Source organism: Ovis canadensis, chromosome 3 (assembly GCF_042477335.2).
Source record: "Ovis canadensis isolate MfBH-ARS-UI-01 breed Bighorn chromosome 3, ARS-UI_OviCan_v2, whole genome shotgun sequence".
Taxonomy (NCBI): domain Eukaryota; kingdom Metazoa; phylum Chordata; class Mammalia; order Artiodactyla; family Bovidae; genus Ovis; species Ovis canadensis.
Window position 1 is genome coordinate 199,582,244 of NC_091247.1, and position 17,910 is coordinate 199,600,153.

A 17,910-nucleotide genomic window follows, 5' to 3' on the forward strand; every position below is an offset into this window, starting at 1 on the left:
TCAAATCCAGGTCTCCCACATTGCAGGTGGATTCTTTACTGTCTGAGCCACCAGGGAAGCCCAAGAATACTGGTGTGGGTAGCCTATCCCTTCTCCAGGGGATCTTCCCGACCCAGGAATTGAACCAAGGTCTCCTGCATTGTAAGCAGATTCTTAACCCCCTGAGCTACCAGGGAAGCCCCTACTTCAGTTAAAAAAAAAAAAAACTCACAAAATTTAATGATTTGTTTTCTGTAAATGAAATTTAGAAGTTAACAGATAGACTGCCCTAGTGGGTTTTATTTACCTTCATGTTTCAGAAGAAAGTAAGCAGTTTCTATGGAATACAAGGCTATAGGGCTTAAAGTTCATGGGCAACAAACTGAATTAAATTTACTTTTCTTCTCTTTTTTATTATCTGTCTTTTAAAATTTTGTATTATATTGTCTTTTAAAATTTTGTATTGTCTCTTGTGTCTCCTGCATTGCAGGCAGATTCTTTATCATCTGAGCCACCAGGGCATCACCCTTTATTAATAACTGCTGTACAGCAAAGTAATTCAGTTATATGTACAGATACTTTTCCTTATTTTATTAGTCTGTCATAAGAACAAACTACTGAGACCTACCTGGGGGCACTTGACTACCAGCTCAAATGAAAACTAGAAAAGAAATCTTTCATTTCAAGTATATATTTTCTAGTTTCCTACCAATGGTAGTTTTGCCTCTATAGGTGATGCGGCCTGTACCAAGCCAGTTTATCTACTATTAGCATCCCAGTGTGTTAACAGGAGCATTTCTCGTCTTTCAAGTTCACCGACTTTTCTTTAGTGTATCATTTTATTGATGGAGGGGTGTTTTCAAATTATGTTATTGTTTTCTTTGATTCTTTCTTTTTACTCTGATGCTGTGTTGCTGGTTTGAGAAATGTAGAGTGGGTGGGGTCGATGGGGCAAGGGGTCTTGTGTCCAGCCTTTGGAGAACACAGTAAAGGATGTTTGTGAACTCCTCTTCTAGAGCAGGGCTTCTTAAACTGTATCATGCTTATGAAGCATCTCTGGATCTGATTAAAATACAAATTTTGCTTCAGGAGGTCTTGAGGGGTGGGGGGCTGAGATTCTCTGTTTTGAGGAAGCTCCCAGATGATGCTGTCACCGCTGATCTTGGCTGACATTTTGAGGAGACGGCCCTCTCTATGCAGGTTGCTGGAATATGGGCAACATATAAGTAGTGCTTATGCAAGGCTGTATAGTGGGTGTGGACCCTTGATCTCTGTGTTATATGCTACATGCTTTTACTTACTTCTCTGTGCCTTTTTTACCCTCACTTTTAAAATTAGAATAATGATACTTACTTTGTTAGTATTATTATTTTTAACCACCTTGTTTCAAGTTCCTCTGCGATTCTGTTGTCTTTGACAAGAAATACAGTTGCAAAAAAAAAAAAAAAAGTGCAAGAGTGATTTGGTTGAATTTAGGTTCTGGTTTTTCTAAGATTCTTCCATTTTAAGCACTGAAAGGCTCAAGTCCCACGAGGCCATCAGTCCCTGGCATTCCCTAGCTGAATTCCCAGTTGGTCTTGAAAAATGATTCTTAGAGCTGACTTGATTACCATGGAAATGGTTGGGGGGAAAGTTTGTTTACTTAGGTAGAACTTCTTCGGTGGTGGCTTTATTTTTAACCCTTATCCTGTGCTTGTTTGCCTTTTGTAGTGTTCAAAAGCTGAATGAATTTCTCCTGAGTGATGAGATTGGTGAGGACAGCTGGCGAACTGGCGAAAGTTCTCTTCCATTTGAATCCTGTAAGAAGCACACTGGAGTCGTAAGTGTTTTGCTTGTTACGGGAGCTGTGAAGAAGGGGCCATCCTGAGGATGGATAATTTAAAATGGGTGCAATTAGAAGAAATTGTCAGCTTTACTTCTAACCTATGTGAAGAAAAGAGGCTTTCCAGGTGGCGCTGTGGTAAAGAACACACCTGTCAGTACAGGAGACTTGAGACGTGGGTGCAATCCCAGGATTGGGAAGATTCTCTGGAGGAGGGCATGGCAACCCACTCCAGTATTCTTACCTGGGTAATCCCATGGACAGAAGAGCCTGGTGGGCTATAGTCCGGGGGGTCGCAAAGGGTCAGACATGACTGAGTGAGCACACACGTGAAGAAAAATTACTACCTGCTTCTACAACAAACCTTATAGGTTTAGAATCAATAAAGAAATGTATAAGGCTTATCTTTATAAATCATCAAAAGATTATCCCAAGAAGGACAGCTCATGTTCAATTCAAAAGGAAATAGAGAGGTTGTCTACCCCAAGCTTTATATAAAAATAATATAAAATAAAACTCATGTATCATATTCTTATAAGACCTTTAACTGTATTATACGTTTTAGTTTAAAACTCGCTTTTTGATGCTTTATGTCTTTTGATTTATTTAATATATTACATTACATTACCTGCATAATTTTCTGGATGAATAGTTTTATTTGCATGTTGTTTTAGAGTCATAAGATTGGTGAGTGACAGGGCCAGAATTGGGTCTTCCCTGGTGCCTCAGTGGTAAAGGATCCGCCTGCAATGCAGGAGATGTGGGTTCGATCCCTGGGTCCGACTGATCCCCTGGAAAAGGAAATGGCAACCCACTCTTATATTCTTGCCTAGGACATTCCATGGTCAGAGGAGCCTGGTGTGCTCCAGTCCATGGGGTTGCAAAAGAGTTGGACACAACTTAATGACTAAACAACAATAGTCAGAATTAAAACCTGAGTCTGTGACTCCTGAACCAGTTTGTTCATCCATTACACAAATATTTACTCATATCTCTGTAAAGCCTGGAAACACTGTTGATATTATTTTTCATGTTTTACATGGAATGTTACAAGTATTATATATTAGCTTGTGTTTCCAGACTTAGAAACTGCCCTATGCACTTTGTTAAGACCTGTCGATGTAGCTCTGAGCAAGGCAGGCAGGGTCTTTCTTGTCACAGAGTTTGCTTTTTTGAGGCAGGAGTCAGATGATAAAAAGTAAAAAGGTGAGATCATTTTCCTGTGGGAAGAAAATTAAAGAAGGTGTTAGAGAGTGACTGGTGTCCTCAGAGCAGGGTAGTCATTCTCCAGAAGGTCCCTCTGAAGAGCTGGCATTGGAGCTGAGACCTAATTGAAGAGTTGGTGCCTCTTCTGCAGAGGCCTAGAAAAGGGACCAGATCATTTCTGGGGGAGAACTAGCAGATGGTGTGACACTGACGTGGGAGTTAATTTGGTATGTTCAAAGAACAGAAGGGCACTATGGCTGATGCCTGGTAAGGAAGAGAGAGATAAAATGAACTAGGAGCAAGGATTAAGTGCTAAAAGTTGCTTTGGTTGTGTCTGACTCCCTGCAACCGTATGGATTGTAACCTGCCAGTCTCCTCTATCCATTGGATTCTCCAGGCAAGAATACCGGAGGGGGTTGCCATTTCCTCCTCCAGGGAATCTTCCCAATCCAAGGACCGAACCTGCATCTCTTACAACCCCTGCATTGGCAGATGGGTAAAGAACAAGGATTGCAGGCCCTTGAAACCAGGGAGAGAGTTTGGATTCTATTGACAAGCAATAGGAAACCATTGGAGTGTTTAAAGTAGGGACACATATAATTTTGTGTATATGTTTAAAGGCTCACTCTAACTACTGAGCGGAGAGTTGTCACTGGGGACCAGAGTAGAACAGATGGGTCAGTAAAGAGGCATTATAATGGCACAGCAAGAAATGGGCATGGTTAGAATGTGTTTTGGTTGCAGTGGACCTTGTGAGAAGTTATCAAATTCAGCGTACATTTTTTTGGGTGGAGCTGATGGAGGCTTGCTGATGGATTGAATGGAGATGAGGAGGGAGAAAGAAGACTCAAGGATGAATCCTAGGTTATTGGCTTGACTACTGAATAGATGGCAGAGTCAATAACTGAAACAGGGAAGCTGAGAAACAAGTAGGTTGCTGCTGAGGTGGAATCAAGAGGTATATTTTGCACATGATAATTTTGAGATATTTATTGACATCCAAGAAGAGAAGTCACCCTTGGAGATGTAAATTTAAGAGCCATTGGTCATTAAATAATACTTAAAGTAACGGGACTAGATTATACCGCTTTCTTGAAATCTGTGTCTGAAAAATTCTGAAGAAAGTCTTTAAAATTAATATGCCTCTTTCATAGGAGTAATGTAGAAAGGAGTTTGTCTAAAATTAGTTACAAGTTAATAATTATTCATTTACTATTAGAGAATATATGAATATATCTACCATTTGTGTAACCAAACAAAAATGGACGTGCAGTCTCCTGACAGGAAGGAGTTGAGGCTTGGAAAGCCTTCACAGGAAGTCATTCTGCATTAAATTTTTCTTCACAGTGTGTTTAAAACTGCTAAAAATACTTAAGACAAGCACTGGGCTGTTTTAGACTTGTCGATTTCTTCTGCTTTCCTGGAGTTATTTTTTACTCTCTGTTGAGTTATTTTGTTAAGCAGGTGTGATTTTTTTTGGTTTGAGAAGGAACTGCCACTCATGCTTGTAGATACTGGAGTGACAAAGTCTGAGATGCTTGTGTGCTCTTGCGTGGACATGGACCCCAAGATGGGAACACGTCATAGAGCGTCTACACTTTGAGGCAATAGGAAACTCAGGCAGTTGATGAGAACCAACCTTGTCACCTTTTGGGTGATAGGTTCCCAAAGAAATTATTAGATCATCTTTCAGAGACATGGGGATGAGTGCAGGGAGATGACCTCAAGAGAAGGGACAGAGGAAGTCAAGTGTGTAGAGTGAGGGGATTCTGAAGAATCGTTTGCATGAGAGGAGGGATGCATGAAAAGTTGAACCGAGTGAAGGCTGGATGGAAAAAAGGATCCCCGTTAGATGCCTCCAATATCTTTGGGGTTATTGAAACCAGACCGGACTTCTGATGTCTTTTGGGGCCATTCATCAACTGCCGATGCGCCAAACCACAAATGACAAACTTTTAGAAATGGAGAGAAAAAAAGCTATGTGTTTGAAAAGAACACGAATGGAAACTCCTTCTTGAGAGTGCTTAAGAAGCTATGTATTCTGTAAAAGCTTAGAGCTAAGTGGTTTTGGCTGCCGAATCTCCATGGAGAATTAGTGACTTTCTAGTGCCAGAGCCTCTTCAAATTACATCTGTGAGATTCGGACTCAAATCTCTGTCAACACGTCTCTTCCTCCCACCCCTCTCCTTAGGTTTGTGAAGAACATGAAGTCATCCCTTTGGACCTCTGGGGGTGATACAACTATAGAAGTTAAGACTCTAGAAGACAGTGAATTTATGTACAGATGTAGACAGGTCTAGTGTGGGGAAAACACTCAGCTGAAAGGATAGTTAGTGACTCTCTACCCCATCCACTGTGAGGTTATCTGCGAGGACTCTGAGAAGAAAAACAAAACTAAAAATGTCGTGAACATTCTCTTTTTTTCTCTCTTTCTTTTTTAAGTTTAAATGCATTCAACAGTTTCTGTGTGACAGAACCGTTGCTAGTTCTTCTCAGTAGCTTTTTAATCTGTATATTGATTGGCAGGTAGCCTAACATGTGCTATTTAATTAGTTTGATTATGATCTGAGCCACCAGTGACACCCTAAAGTCAAAGTGTTAACCACTCAGTCGTGTCCAACTCTTTGCAACCCTGTGGACTGTAGCCCTCCAGGCTCCTCTGTCCATAGGATTCTCCAGGCAAAAATACTGGAGTGAGTAGCCATCCCCTTCTCCAGGGGATCTTCCTGACCCAGAGATTGAACCCAGGCCTCCTGCATTGCAGTCAGATTCTTTACCATCTGAGCTACCAGGGTAATGCAGTTGATACTTTAATGGATGTAAACTGGACAGCATTATCTTGTTGGGATTAAACTGCTGATTATTTGAGGTCATGCGTGATTCTCATAATAGAACTTGACAGATTTATCAAAGAAGCTAAACTTAATGTTCCAAAGCCAAAAAAAAATAGTTTTTCAATTATAGAATCTTTTGTTTTATAGGTTGATAGTTTTGAAGTGTGTTACTATTTAGCTTTGATAGTCTCCATAAGTACTACAGATAGTTATTTATGTTAAAATAGTTGCTTATAAGATTTCTGGGACAAATTTTGAGCTTATATAATTTATGACTTAGAGGTTAACAGAGCTGAATTTCCTACCTTCTCTTCAACCATTTGCCTCTATCTGTGTGAAATTAAATTCAAAATGAGAGAATAACGAAAGCTTCTAGTCATGACCTAATTTGAGTTTAAGTATAGGAAGATTGTCTAGCCTTAGCTGACATCCTCCGTATTATGGGTGCTTTAGTACTTTGGCTCAGAACAATAATGCTATAATATTTGAGAAAGACTAGATCATTCTATCGGAGAAGGCAATGGCACCCCACTCCAGTACTCTTGCCTGGAAAATCCCATGGACAGAGGAGCCTGGCAGACTGCAGTCCATGGGGTCCGCTAAGAGTCAGACGCGACTCAGCGACTTCACTTTCACCTTTCACTTTCACGCATTGGAGAAAGCAATGGCACCCCACTCCAGTGTTCTTGCCTGGAGAATCCCAGGGATGGGGGAGCCTTGCGTGCTGCCGTCTATGGGGTCGCACAGAGTCGGGCACAACTGAAGCGACTTAGCAGCAGCAGCAGCAGATCATTCTATAGTGCTTATAGATCTCCTTATGAAATAATATGGGCTTCCCAGGTGGTGCAGTGGTAAAGAATCTGCCTGCCAGTGCAAGGGGGTGTAGCTCAGAGGTAGAGCTCATACTTCACATGTACAAGGCCCTGGGTTCATCCCCCAGCTCCTCCATCTGTGTCTTTCGGGCTTCCCTGGTGGCTCATATGGGAAATAATCTGGAATGTGGGAGACCTGGGTTCAATCCCTGGGTTGGAAAGATACCCTGGAGGAGGGCATGGCAACCCACTCCAGTATTCTTGCCTGGAGAATCCCCATGGACAGAGGAGCCTGGTGGACTACAGTCCATGAGGTCCCAAAGAGTCAGTCATGACTGAGCAACTAAGCATAGCACAACCAGTGCAAGAGATGAAAGTGATGTGGGTGCAATCCCTGGATTGGGGAGGTCCCCTGGAGGAGGAAATGGCACCCCACTCCAGTATTCTTGCCTGGAAAACCCCATGGACAGAGGAGTCTGGTGGGTAACAGCCCATGGGGTCGCAAAGAGTTGGACATGACTGAGTGGCTGAGCACACATGAAATAATATACATGTCTGAGCAAAAAAATCCTAGATCTTTATGCTGCTTCTCATTCCACCAAGGATCTTCGGGTGACGTGTAGACTTATCTGATTTATGTGAGTGTATCAGACTCAAAATCCTCGTAATTCAGAGGGTGACCAAAAATGTACTGTTGGAACATTTACAAGCCTGATGGCCTAACAAGTAGACTCTAGTTTAACCTAAATTAGCCTGCTTGTCTTTTGCCATGACACACACTTTTTTTAATCGCCTGGGTCTGTTCATCCAGAAAAGTAGAGAATGACTAGCCAGAGCTTAGTTTGGTGCTCAGCACTTTAACTTCCATCATTTACAAATATCACATCTTCATTTTTCATTTTTCTTAAAAAAGTTTGTGAATTAGGTTTAAAATGAATGCATAACACTTTTTGATTATTGTTTGCTTTGGGGGGGAGTAGGGGGATGCTATAGAAATAATTAAAATATGACATTTACTTTACTTCTTTTTCTTAGACTCTAAATGCTGCAGCAACCTTGTGAGTTAATGTTCAGTAAAACTTCAGTTTTTTTTGTAGCGCTTCAACTTGTGTTCTTTTCCATTTGGAATGCAGCAGCCAAAAACTATAAACAGGAAGCAGCCTGGAAGATATCACCTGGACAACTACGAGCAATCAACACGACGTCTGCGTCCCATGGAGACGGAAGATGTTGCAATAAAGGTTATTTTATTTCCTGAATTTTTATATGAATAGAAACGTCGGGGTTACCATTTTATGGTGAAGTTCTGCCAAGTGTCCCATGTTGTGTCTTTAAAGTCTCTCTAGGGTGGTCACTCATCCTCATAACATTTTCAGAAAATATTCTGCTGAGTTTATGATCCCCAGTGCTGCCTAGCCTCCCAACCACAGCTTTGCTCCAGGAGTATGTTTAAATAACTAGAAGATGAATCTTTCTTCTGAATCTGTGGAACACAGGATACACCTAGTATCCAGTGTATTTCCTCTCATACTCTTACTTCATCTACTCTACGTTCATCTTCATAAATTAATTTATAAAGAATGCTGATATTATAGGTCCAGTTTTTAAGGAAGTAGATCACATACCAATTATCTTCAACCAGGAAAGCCTTAGACCAGGGCTGTGTGTGTCCACCCAGCTTCCCAATATGGCCTTTGACTCATCTCAAACTTTTAAAAAAATTTTATTTTATTGAGATATAGTTAATTTAGGCTTCCCAGGTGGATCTGGTGGTAAAGAACTCACCTGCCAATGCAGGATGTGGGTTCGATCCCTGGGTTGGGAAGATCCCCTGGAGGAGGGCTTGGCAGCCCACTCCAGTATTCTTGCCTGGAGAATCCCATGGACAGAGAAACCTGGTAGGCTACTGTCCATAAGGTCACACAGAGTCCGACACGACTGAAGCAATTTAGCATGCACGCACACCCATGGTAGATTTATAAAGTTGTATTGATTTTTGCTGTGCAGCAAAATGATTCAGTTTTATACAAACACACACATATATTCACATTCTTTTTCACATTCTTTTCCATTATGGTTTGTTACAGAATATTGAATTCAGTTCCCTGTGCTATATAGCTCTATATTGCCCAGCGCAGGTAGAGTGAGAGATGCTCAGGGAGGTGTACAGTTAAGCCAAGAGCCACATAGAATTCTTCTCTCTCTCCTCATTGCCTGATGCCATACCTGTCCCACAATAGGCACTTAACAATTGGAGTAAATGTGTTATTGGATGGAATAAGCTAATGCTGGCTTCCACTTTGTCATTAATTTGATGTGACTTTTCGGCAAAGTGCTTGTCTAAGCCATGGTTTGCCCCATTGAGGTGGGGATGCCATACCTACCTCAAGTATGATTACTTTGAGGACAAAATATATCACCTGTGAATTTCAAAGAGCTGTAGTGATTCTTAACCTTGGCTGTATGTTAGAATCACCTAGAAGTCTTTATATATGTAAAACCTGGGCATCATTTTTGAAGACAGCTCTAGTTGTTCCCTAGACAATTATAATTTACCAATAGGATTTGAACTAAACTATGAAAAAGTAAGTAATGAGAGAATAGAAAGGATCCTCTATCCTGCCAATTCACAAATATACCCAGAAAACAACTTATATTAGTAACTAAAAAATCATTTTTAATTGACATTTTCTATGCAATATTGTGAGAACCTGAAACATACATATTTTTCCATGTGCCTTATTCAATTTATTTTTGTTTTGAATAGGAAAAAAGGAGGCTATCATGATTTTTTTCCTGCAGAATTGACCCTCAATGCACCAACTCCCCCCCTCCAAAAAACCAAAAAAAAACACCCCTGCATATCAATGGCCTAGAGTCCCTTGAATGGGCACGATAATTTCAACCTTGAATTCATTGTTTATTCATGGTGGAAATAGCTAAATGGTAATTAACTCATTTGTCTTTTTGAATCTTTTTTGTTGCAAAATACAAAAGTAAATAAAACATATATGTACCGTTAAATGAAAAAGTAAACATTTGTGCAACTATCACCAGGTAAAGAACATCACCAACTTCCTCCAAAGACCCTCCAACACACCTTGAACTCCACTCTCTTTATTCCTCAAAATATGATTACCACTTTGACTTTTATGGTCATCATTTCCTTGAACATTTTTGCTACATATGCCTCCAGTATTCTTGGGCTTCCCTGGTGGCTCTGACAGTAAAGAATCCGCCTGCATTGCTGGAGACCTGGGTTCCATCCCTGGATTGGGAAGATCCCCTGGAGGAAGGCATGGCAACCCACTCAAGTATTTGTGCCTCGAGAATCCCCATGGACAGAGGAGCCTGGCGGGCTACAGTCCATGTGGTCAAAAAGAGCCAGCCAAGACTGAGCGACTAATCACAGCACAAGCATAGTGCATGCCTCCCTAAAGATGTACTTCAGCTTTTTTCAAGTTTGAATATGTGCATGTATATGTGTGTGTGTTTCTTCTGCTGCTCAGCATTATGTGGATATAATTCATCCATTTTACTGTGTGAAGCTGTAATTTATTTATTCTCATCATTGTGTAGTGTTTCATTGTATGAATATCCCAGAATTTATTGATCCATTCTACTTTTGATGGGCTTTTGGTCAATTTTTATTTTGAAGCCATTGTGAAGAATTGCTGAGTCATAGGATCTGTACATCCTCAACTTTCCTTCAAAATGGCCAACTTGTCTCCAAAGTGATTGTGCCAGTTTACACTTCCATTAACAGTAACTGAGAATTCCAGCTGGTCTCCATCTTCCCCAGTGCTTCCAATGTTTTGCAAAAATGCATGTTTTGTATTGGGAGATAGTGCTGTTGTATCTTGCTGTGGTTTTTATATGCATTTTTCTGATTTCTAATGAGGTTGAGCACCTTTTCCAATGTATATATTGGCCATTTGTGTTTGGAGCTCCTTTTGTGAATTGCCAGGTTATTTGTTCCTCTTTTTTAAAAAAATTCTGAGTACTAGTAATACTTCTTTGGCAGTTGTATACATTGCAAAATTCCTTTCCCACTTTGCAACTTGGCTTTCCACTCTATGGTATTAGAGATTCTTAATTTTAATGTAGACTAGTTTGTAGAGCTTTTCCTTTATGGCTAATGCTTTGCTTTTTGCCTCTTTTAAGAAAACTTTCTCTACCAAAAGTTATAAAGATGTTCCATATTTGTTCTTAAAAAATCTTTGAAGCTCTACCTTTTGCTTGTGTTACTTTAATTGATTTAGAATTGAGTTTTGTGTTGGTAAGAAGTCAGATTGAGATTTAGCATGGAAATCAGTAATACATAATTTTAGCCATAAGTTTAGCAGTAGTAAACTTCCTGGTAGTAATTTTACTATACTCAGTAGTAAGAAAGGTCAGACTTCATTTTTTATGTGATGCTGGGTTGTCCTGTATCAATGTATCATATATCAATGATACCATGTTATCAATCACTGTCCCCACTGACTTTTAGTATTGTCTTGTCACATACATTTCCTTATTTTTCTCTGATTTATTTGTCTGTTCAATATTCCACTGCTATGATTATTACAGCTTTCTAATAAATATTGACATTTTTTAGGGCAAGTTCTTATACCTTTTTTCTTCTAAAATGTCTTAGCTATTCTTGGCCCTTTTGAGGGGAAAGAAACTTAGATCCTCCAGAGCTTACATTTCTTTTTGTACTTCTCTTAATACTTTCCCTAGACATTTCCTTACTCCTTGATTTAATGAGATTTTTTTACAAACCATTTTATTCAGCATTTTTGCTTCTTTTCAGTGGGAGGAAATGGAAATGGTGTATGTAAGGTCCCACCTTTAAATTTTTAAACAATTATTTCATATTCAATATCCTGTAAATAAAACCATAAAAATATTGAAAGGAATATCAGAAAGAACATGCATATGAATATATATAACTGAATGATTTTGCTAATACACCAGAAACTAGCACAACATTGTAAATCAATTATACTTCAAAAAGAAAACAATTATTTCAACTGAGGTGAAATTCACATAACATTAAATTAACCATTTTCTTTTTTTTTAATTTTTTTTGTTTTTTTTATTTTTTTAATTTTAAAATCTTTAATTCTTACATGCGTTCCCAAACATGAACCCCCCCTCCCACCTCCCTCCCCATAACATCTCTCTGGGTCATCCCCATGCACCAGCCCCAAGCATGCTGTATCCTGCGTCAGACATAGACTGGCGATTCAATTCTTACATGATAGTATACATGTTAGAATGCCATTTCAAGTTAACAATTCAGTTGCATTTAGATTTACAGTGCTGTGCAACCATCCCCTCTATCTGGTTACAAAATGTTTATCACCTCAAGAGGAAACCTCATACCTATTAATCAGTCATTCCCCACATCCCCGTCTCTTGTGCCCCTACCAACCTCTAATCTGCTTTCTGTCTCTGCAGAGTTACCCATTCTTGATATTTCATATAAATGGAATCATAGAATAGGTGACTTGGTGACTTTTTGTGTCATGTTTGTTTCTGTCTTTACATTTTTTTCTTTTTTTTTTTAATTTTGGCTGTATGTGAGCTCTTTGTTGTGGTGCCTGGACTTTCCCTAGTTATGATGAGCAGGCTTCTCTTGCAGCACACAGGCTTAGTTGCCCTGGGGCATGTGGGATCTTACTTCCCCTACTTGGGATCAAACCCATGTGCCCTGCCTTGGAAGGTGGATTCTTAACACTGGACCACTGGGGGGTTCCTGCCTTTACATTTTAATTCATTCTTTCCCTTTATCCTGTTCCTCATGCCTGTATCCCTTCATCCCTCCTAACACTATGGTGCCAGCATAATGTGCTCCATATATGCACTTAACTATACTTAGATCTTTGTAAAATATGTAGTATTGTCATGAGCATTTATACTTTCAATTTCCTGAAATTGTTTGCTCCTTCTAGCTCCACCACTGCATTCTGCTGTACACATTCCTGCCATTCATTTGTTTCCTAATGATGGCTGCTGGGTTGGCCTCCATCCCCCCTCCATCACAGACCATGCTGTGATGACCATCTTTGCACGTATCCTTTTAGGAAACTTTGTGGTAATTTATATATAAGCTGCTTTTCCAAGGTCAAACAGCTACCTGGGGAAACCAGAATTTTAACCCTGCTGGTAGAGTAGTGAGAATGATTTTGTAAAACGCAAGAGAGGATGGAACAGCCAATCACAGCCAGACAAATTCCCTTTGAGCCTCCTCCTTCTCCTCGAGTGGATGCTGTTCTACCTGATACTTCTGCTGGGGACCAAAGCAGGAGATGACACTGTATTCTTCTGATTCTTCCCTGCTGTTTTCCAGCCACGTCTTTCCTCTTTAACACTCCCGTGAAGGTATAGTGTGCTCTACCTTTCTCATGCCTATGAGTAGAGGACTTAATCACTCCCCCACCTTCACTGAAGATTTGGGCGCTTGTTTCTGAGTCCAGCTTTCTGCCTTAATAAATGCCGCAGCTGGATGTGATTTAAACTTCCAGATTCACAACCCATCTATTAATAGTATGTGTGTGTGTGTGCTCAGTCATGTCCAACTCTTTGCCACCCTGTGGGCTGTAGCCGGCCAGGCTCCCCTGCCCCTCACCATCTCCCAGAGTTTGCTCAAATTGCTGTTGTAGTCACTCAGTGGTGTCCGATTCTGCACTTGCATGGACAGTAGCCCATCAGACCCCTCTGTCCATGGAATTTTCCACGCAAGAATACTAGAGTGGGTTGCCGTTTCCTTCTCCAGAAGATCTTCCTGACCCAGGGGTCAAACCTACATCTCCTGCGCTGGCAGGCAAGAGCTTTACCCCTGAGCCACCTGGGAAGCTCCCTGCATTTAGTATCCCAGCCCCCAAATCCCTTAATCAACCATCACTCCTTTTCCACAACCTCACCTGTGTTCACACTTGGCCACCACTTGGACGTGCAGCCCCTGTGGGATCTTTTAACCTTCGTTATACCAGCAGTCACTGGCAGCACAATCCTATCCTCCAGCTCTCCCAGACCTTCCCCTTCACTGGCGTTGGCTCCTTGAAACCTACAGTAATTTGAGCCCCGCCTTTTCTCCCAGCACTTTCACATCCTCCTGGAACTATCCAACTTTGGGTCTTCTGTGCTCCTATACCCAGGCTGCTGTGCTCTGTGGAGGAAATGACTCAGTGGTACAAGTTGGCACGGCCACAGCCTCATTACCTCCACCCTCTGTGGTCCTTGGCAATCCTTTCCCATGCCTTCCCTCAGTGATTCTTCATCTGCTACTGTAGCTCTTCATCTGTCACCAGTCTCCTCTCATTTCCTTCTCTCTCCTTTCGCCTCCTCTTTCAGAAGATAACTTCCCTCCCAATCCACTGAAGACATAAAAGCTGTCATGGAGGGTCTCTCAGTCCCATGCTGGCCCTCTCACCAGCTAGTCTGTATTTGCACCATGTTTAGGCCACTTTTGACTCTCCCCAAGAAAGAGGGATTCTCTGCTTTGGAGACCAGATTTTCCTTAAGCATCCTTTGTCACTTAGTCACACCTGATGGGCTACAGTCCCTAGGTTTGCAGAGTCAGACATGACTGAAGCAACCTAGTATGCGTGCACACTGTATCTTAAACCTCTGCCCCAGCCAGATCTATTCATTATTTCCCACAACATATTTTATGGTTTTCTGATCATGGGCCTGTTCTCATTGAGCTCTTCACCTGTGTTGAATTTCAGCATGTTTTCTAAAACTAGCTAAGTGACCTTCTTTTCCAAAATGTTTCCTTTTTTTTTTTTAATCTCTGATGTCAGTGATTTTCCTTATGAACTGCTATTACACTTTTGTCTGTTCGTTCATGTTAATTGCTCAGTCATGTCCAACTCTTTGCAACCCCATGGACTGTAGCCTGCCAGATTCCTTTGTCCGTGGATGTCTTCCAGGCAAAAATGCTGGAGTGGGTAACCATTCCTTTCTCCAGGGGATTTTAATGACCCAGAGATCAAACCTGTGTCTCCTGCATTGCAGGCAGATTCTTTACTGTCTGAGCCATGAAGGAATCCCCAAGGAACCTGTTCTTAGAGAGGATGATCATGACCCACTGACCCCTGAGTTTTGGCCCCAGCGTGCTCCCACAGCATGCCTCTCTATCATTGCTTAGCGCACATTCTCATGTCTTGGTTTAACTACACAATTGACTATAAGCTCCAGGAAAGCAGGGAGAATACGTTATACCTTCTTTGTCGCCCACATCAGTCCTAATGCAGAGCTTCACATAGACTGAGTGCTCAGCAGATATTTATAAAGTGATCACTAATTCAGTCCTTCCAGGCTATGCTCCTTCCAGAACTAATTTCATGTGTATTGATGTAGATATTAATTAATTTAATATTACTAACATTATTATTAAGATATAGATTATATATTATTAAATGCCATACATTTTCCAAGCTAAAGAAAACAATCATGGAAAAACATGGCCTAATCTTTTCAGGTAACTTTTGCATTCTTAGGTTATTCATTTTAAGAGCTTTTAAAGGACTTTTTAGTTATAATTTAGACATTACCAATTCATTCTTCAAAATTCCTAAACAAAAATGTGCTTAGAAATTTCATTCCTTGGGGCTTGGAGACAAAATATTAATTTATGAGCAAAGTGTAGCCTTACTGTAGTTTCCTCTAATTTTTCAGGCACTCTCTCTCCTCTCATCTGTCACTATTAACCTTTCCAGTTCTTGGGTTCTGTTATACTTCTTTTGTTTCCCATTTTTGTAACTAATAAAACTGTGAAGTTTTCTTGATGCTTATTAAAACAATTGACTGCCTCAGTTCAGTTCAGTAACTCAGTCGTGTCCGACTCTTTGCGACACCATAAATCGCAGCACACCAGGCCTCCCTGTCTATCACCAACTCCCGGAGTTCACTCAAACTCATGTCCATCAAGTCGGTGATGCCATCCAGCCATCTCATCCTCTGTTGTCCTCTTTTCCTCCTGCCTCCAATTCCTCCCAGCATCAGAAACTTTTCCAATGAGTCAACTCTTCACATGAGGTGGCCAAAGAACTGGAGTTTCAGCTTTAGTATCAGTCCTTCCAAAGAACACCCAGGACTGATCTCCTTTAGAATAGACTGGTTGGATCTCCTTGCAGTCCAAGGGACTCTCAAGAGTCTTCTCCAACACCACAGTTCGAAAGCATCAATTCTTCGGCGCTCAGCCTTCTTCACAGTCAAACTCTCACATCCATACATGACCACTGGAAAAACCATAGCCTTGACTAGACGGACCTTTGTTGGCAAAGTAATGTCTCTGCTTTCCAATATGCTATCTAGGTTGGTCATAACTTTTCTTCCAAGGAGTAAGCGTCTTTTAATTTCATGGCTGCAGTCACCATCTGCAGTGATTTTGGAGCCCCAAAAAATAAAGTCAGCCACTGTTTCCACTGTTTCCCCATCTATTTGCCATGAAATGATGGTACCAGATGCCATGATCTTTGTTTTCTGAATATTGAGCTTTAAGCCAAGCTTTTCACTCTCCTCTTTCACTTTCATCAAGAGGCTCTTTAGTTCCTCTTCACTTTCTGCCATAAGGGTGGTGTCATCTGCATATCTGAGGTTATTGATATTTCTCCCAGCAATCTTGATTCCAGCCTGTGCTTCTTCCAGCCCAGCATTTCTCATGATGTACTCTGCATATTAGTTCAACAAGCAAGGTGACAGTATACAGCCTTGACGTACTCCTTTTCCTATTTGGAACCAGTCTGTTGTTCCATATCCAGTTCTAACTGTTGCTTTCTGACCTGCCTATAGGTTTCTCAAGAAGCAAGTCAGGTGGTCTCGTATTCCCATCTCTTTCAGAATTTTCCACAGTTTATTGTGATCCATGCAGTCAAAGGCTTTGGCATAGTCAATAAAGCAGAAATAGATGTTTTTCTGGAACTCTCTTGCTTTTTTGATGATCCAGCAGATGTTGGCAATTTGATCTCTGGTTCCTCTGCCTTTTCTAAAACCAGCTTGAACATCAGGGAGTTCATGGTTCACGTATTGTTGAAGCCTGGCTTGGAGAATTTTGACTGCTTAGGATGACTCTAAGATCTTTTTCTTTGCTGTCTTACTGATTGTTGAGGTGTACTCCTAAGTGCTAAATTCAAACTTAAATTGAAGAAAGTAGGGAAAACCACTAGACCATTCAGGTATGATCTAAATCAAATCCCTTGCAATTATACAGTGGAAGTGACAAAAAGATGCAAGGAATTAGATCTGATAGACAGTGTCTGAAGAACTCAAAGAATGCTCAAACTACCACACAATTGCATTCATCTCAAATACTTCCCCAGTGGCTCAGGAGGCAGTAATCAAGACCATCTTCAAGAAAATGAAATGCAAAAGGGTTGTCTGAGGAGGCCTTACAAATAGCTGAGAAAAGAAGAGAAGCTAAAGGCAAAGGAGGAAAGGAAAGATAACTCCATCTGAATGGAGAGTTCCAAAGAATAGCAAGGAGAGATAAGAAAGCCTTCTTCAGTGATCAGTGCAAAGAAATAGAGGGAAACAATAGAATGGGAAAGACTAGAGATCTCAAGAAAATAAGAGATACCAAGGGAATATTTCATGTAAAGATGGGCACGATAAAGGACAAAAATTGTATGGCCTTAACAGAAGCAGAAGATATTAAGAAGAGGCAGCAAGAATACACAGAAGAACTGTACAAAAAAGATCTTCATGACCCAGATAACCATGATGGTGTGGTCACTCACCTAGAGGCAGACATCCTGGAATGCAAAGTCAAGTGGGCCTTAGGAAGCGTCACTACGAACAAAGCAAGTGGAGGCGATGGAATTCCAGTTGAGCTATTTCAAATCCTGAAAGATGATGCTGTGACAGTGCTGTACTCAATATGCCAGAAAGTTTGGAAAACTCAGCAGTGGCCACAGGACTGGAAAAGGTCAGTTTTCATTCCAGCACCAAAGAAGGGCAAAGCCAAAGAATGCTCAAACTACCACACAATTGCATTCATCTCAAATACTTCCCCAGTGGCTCAGAGGGTAGAGCATCTGCCTGCAGTGTGGGAGACCTGGGTTCAATGCCTGGATTGGGAAGATCCCCCGGAGAAGGAAGTGGCAACCCACTCCAGTACTCTTGCCTGGAAAATCCCACAGACGGAGAAGCCTGATAGGATACAGTCCACGGGATCACAAAGAGTTGGACATGACTGAATGCTTCACTTTCACGGGCTAGCAAAGTGATGCTCAAAATTCTCCAATTCAGGCTTCAAATGTAC

The 17,910-nt window shown here is 41.0% G+C and overlaps 1 protein-coding gene across 11 annotated transcripts in view; it reads left to right on the forward strand.

The window, feature by feature from the left end:
• ABCC9 (ATP binding cassette subfamily C member 9) overlaps positions 1 to 17,910 on the forward strand; it is a 169,192-nt gene that overhangs the window by 48,874 nt on the left and 102,408 nt on the right. For all 11 annotated transcript variants that reach the window (XM_069585551.1, XM_069585550.1, XM_069585555.1 and 8 more), the window contains 2 exons: positions 1,690 to 1,798; positions 7,787 to 7,894. In XM_069585551.1, the coding sequence (XP_069441652.1) occupies positions 1,690 to 1,798; positions 7,787 to 7,894 (217 nt within the window). The remainder of the gene's footprint in view (positions 1 to 1,689; positions 1,799 to 7,786; positions 7,895 to 17,910) is intronic.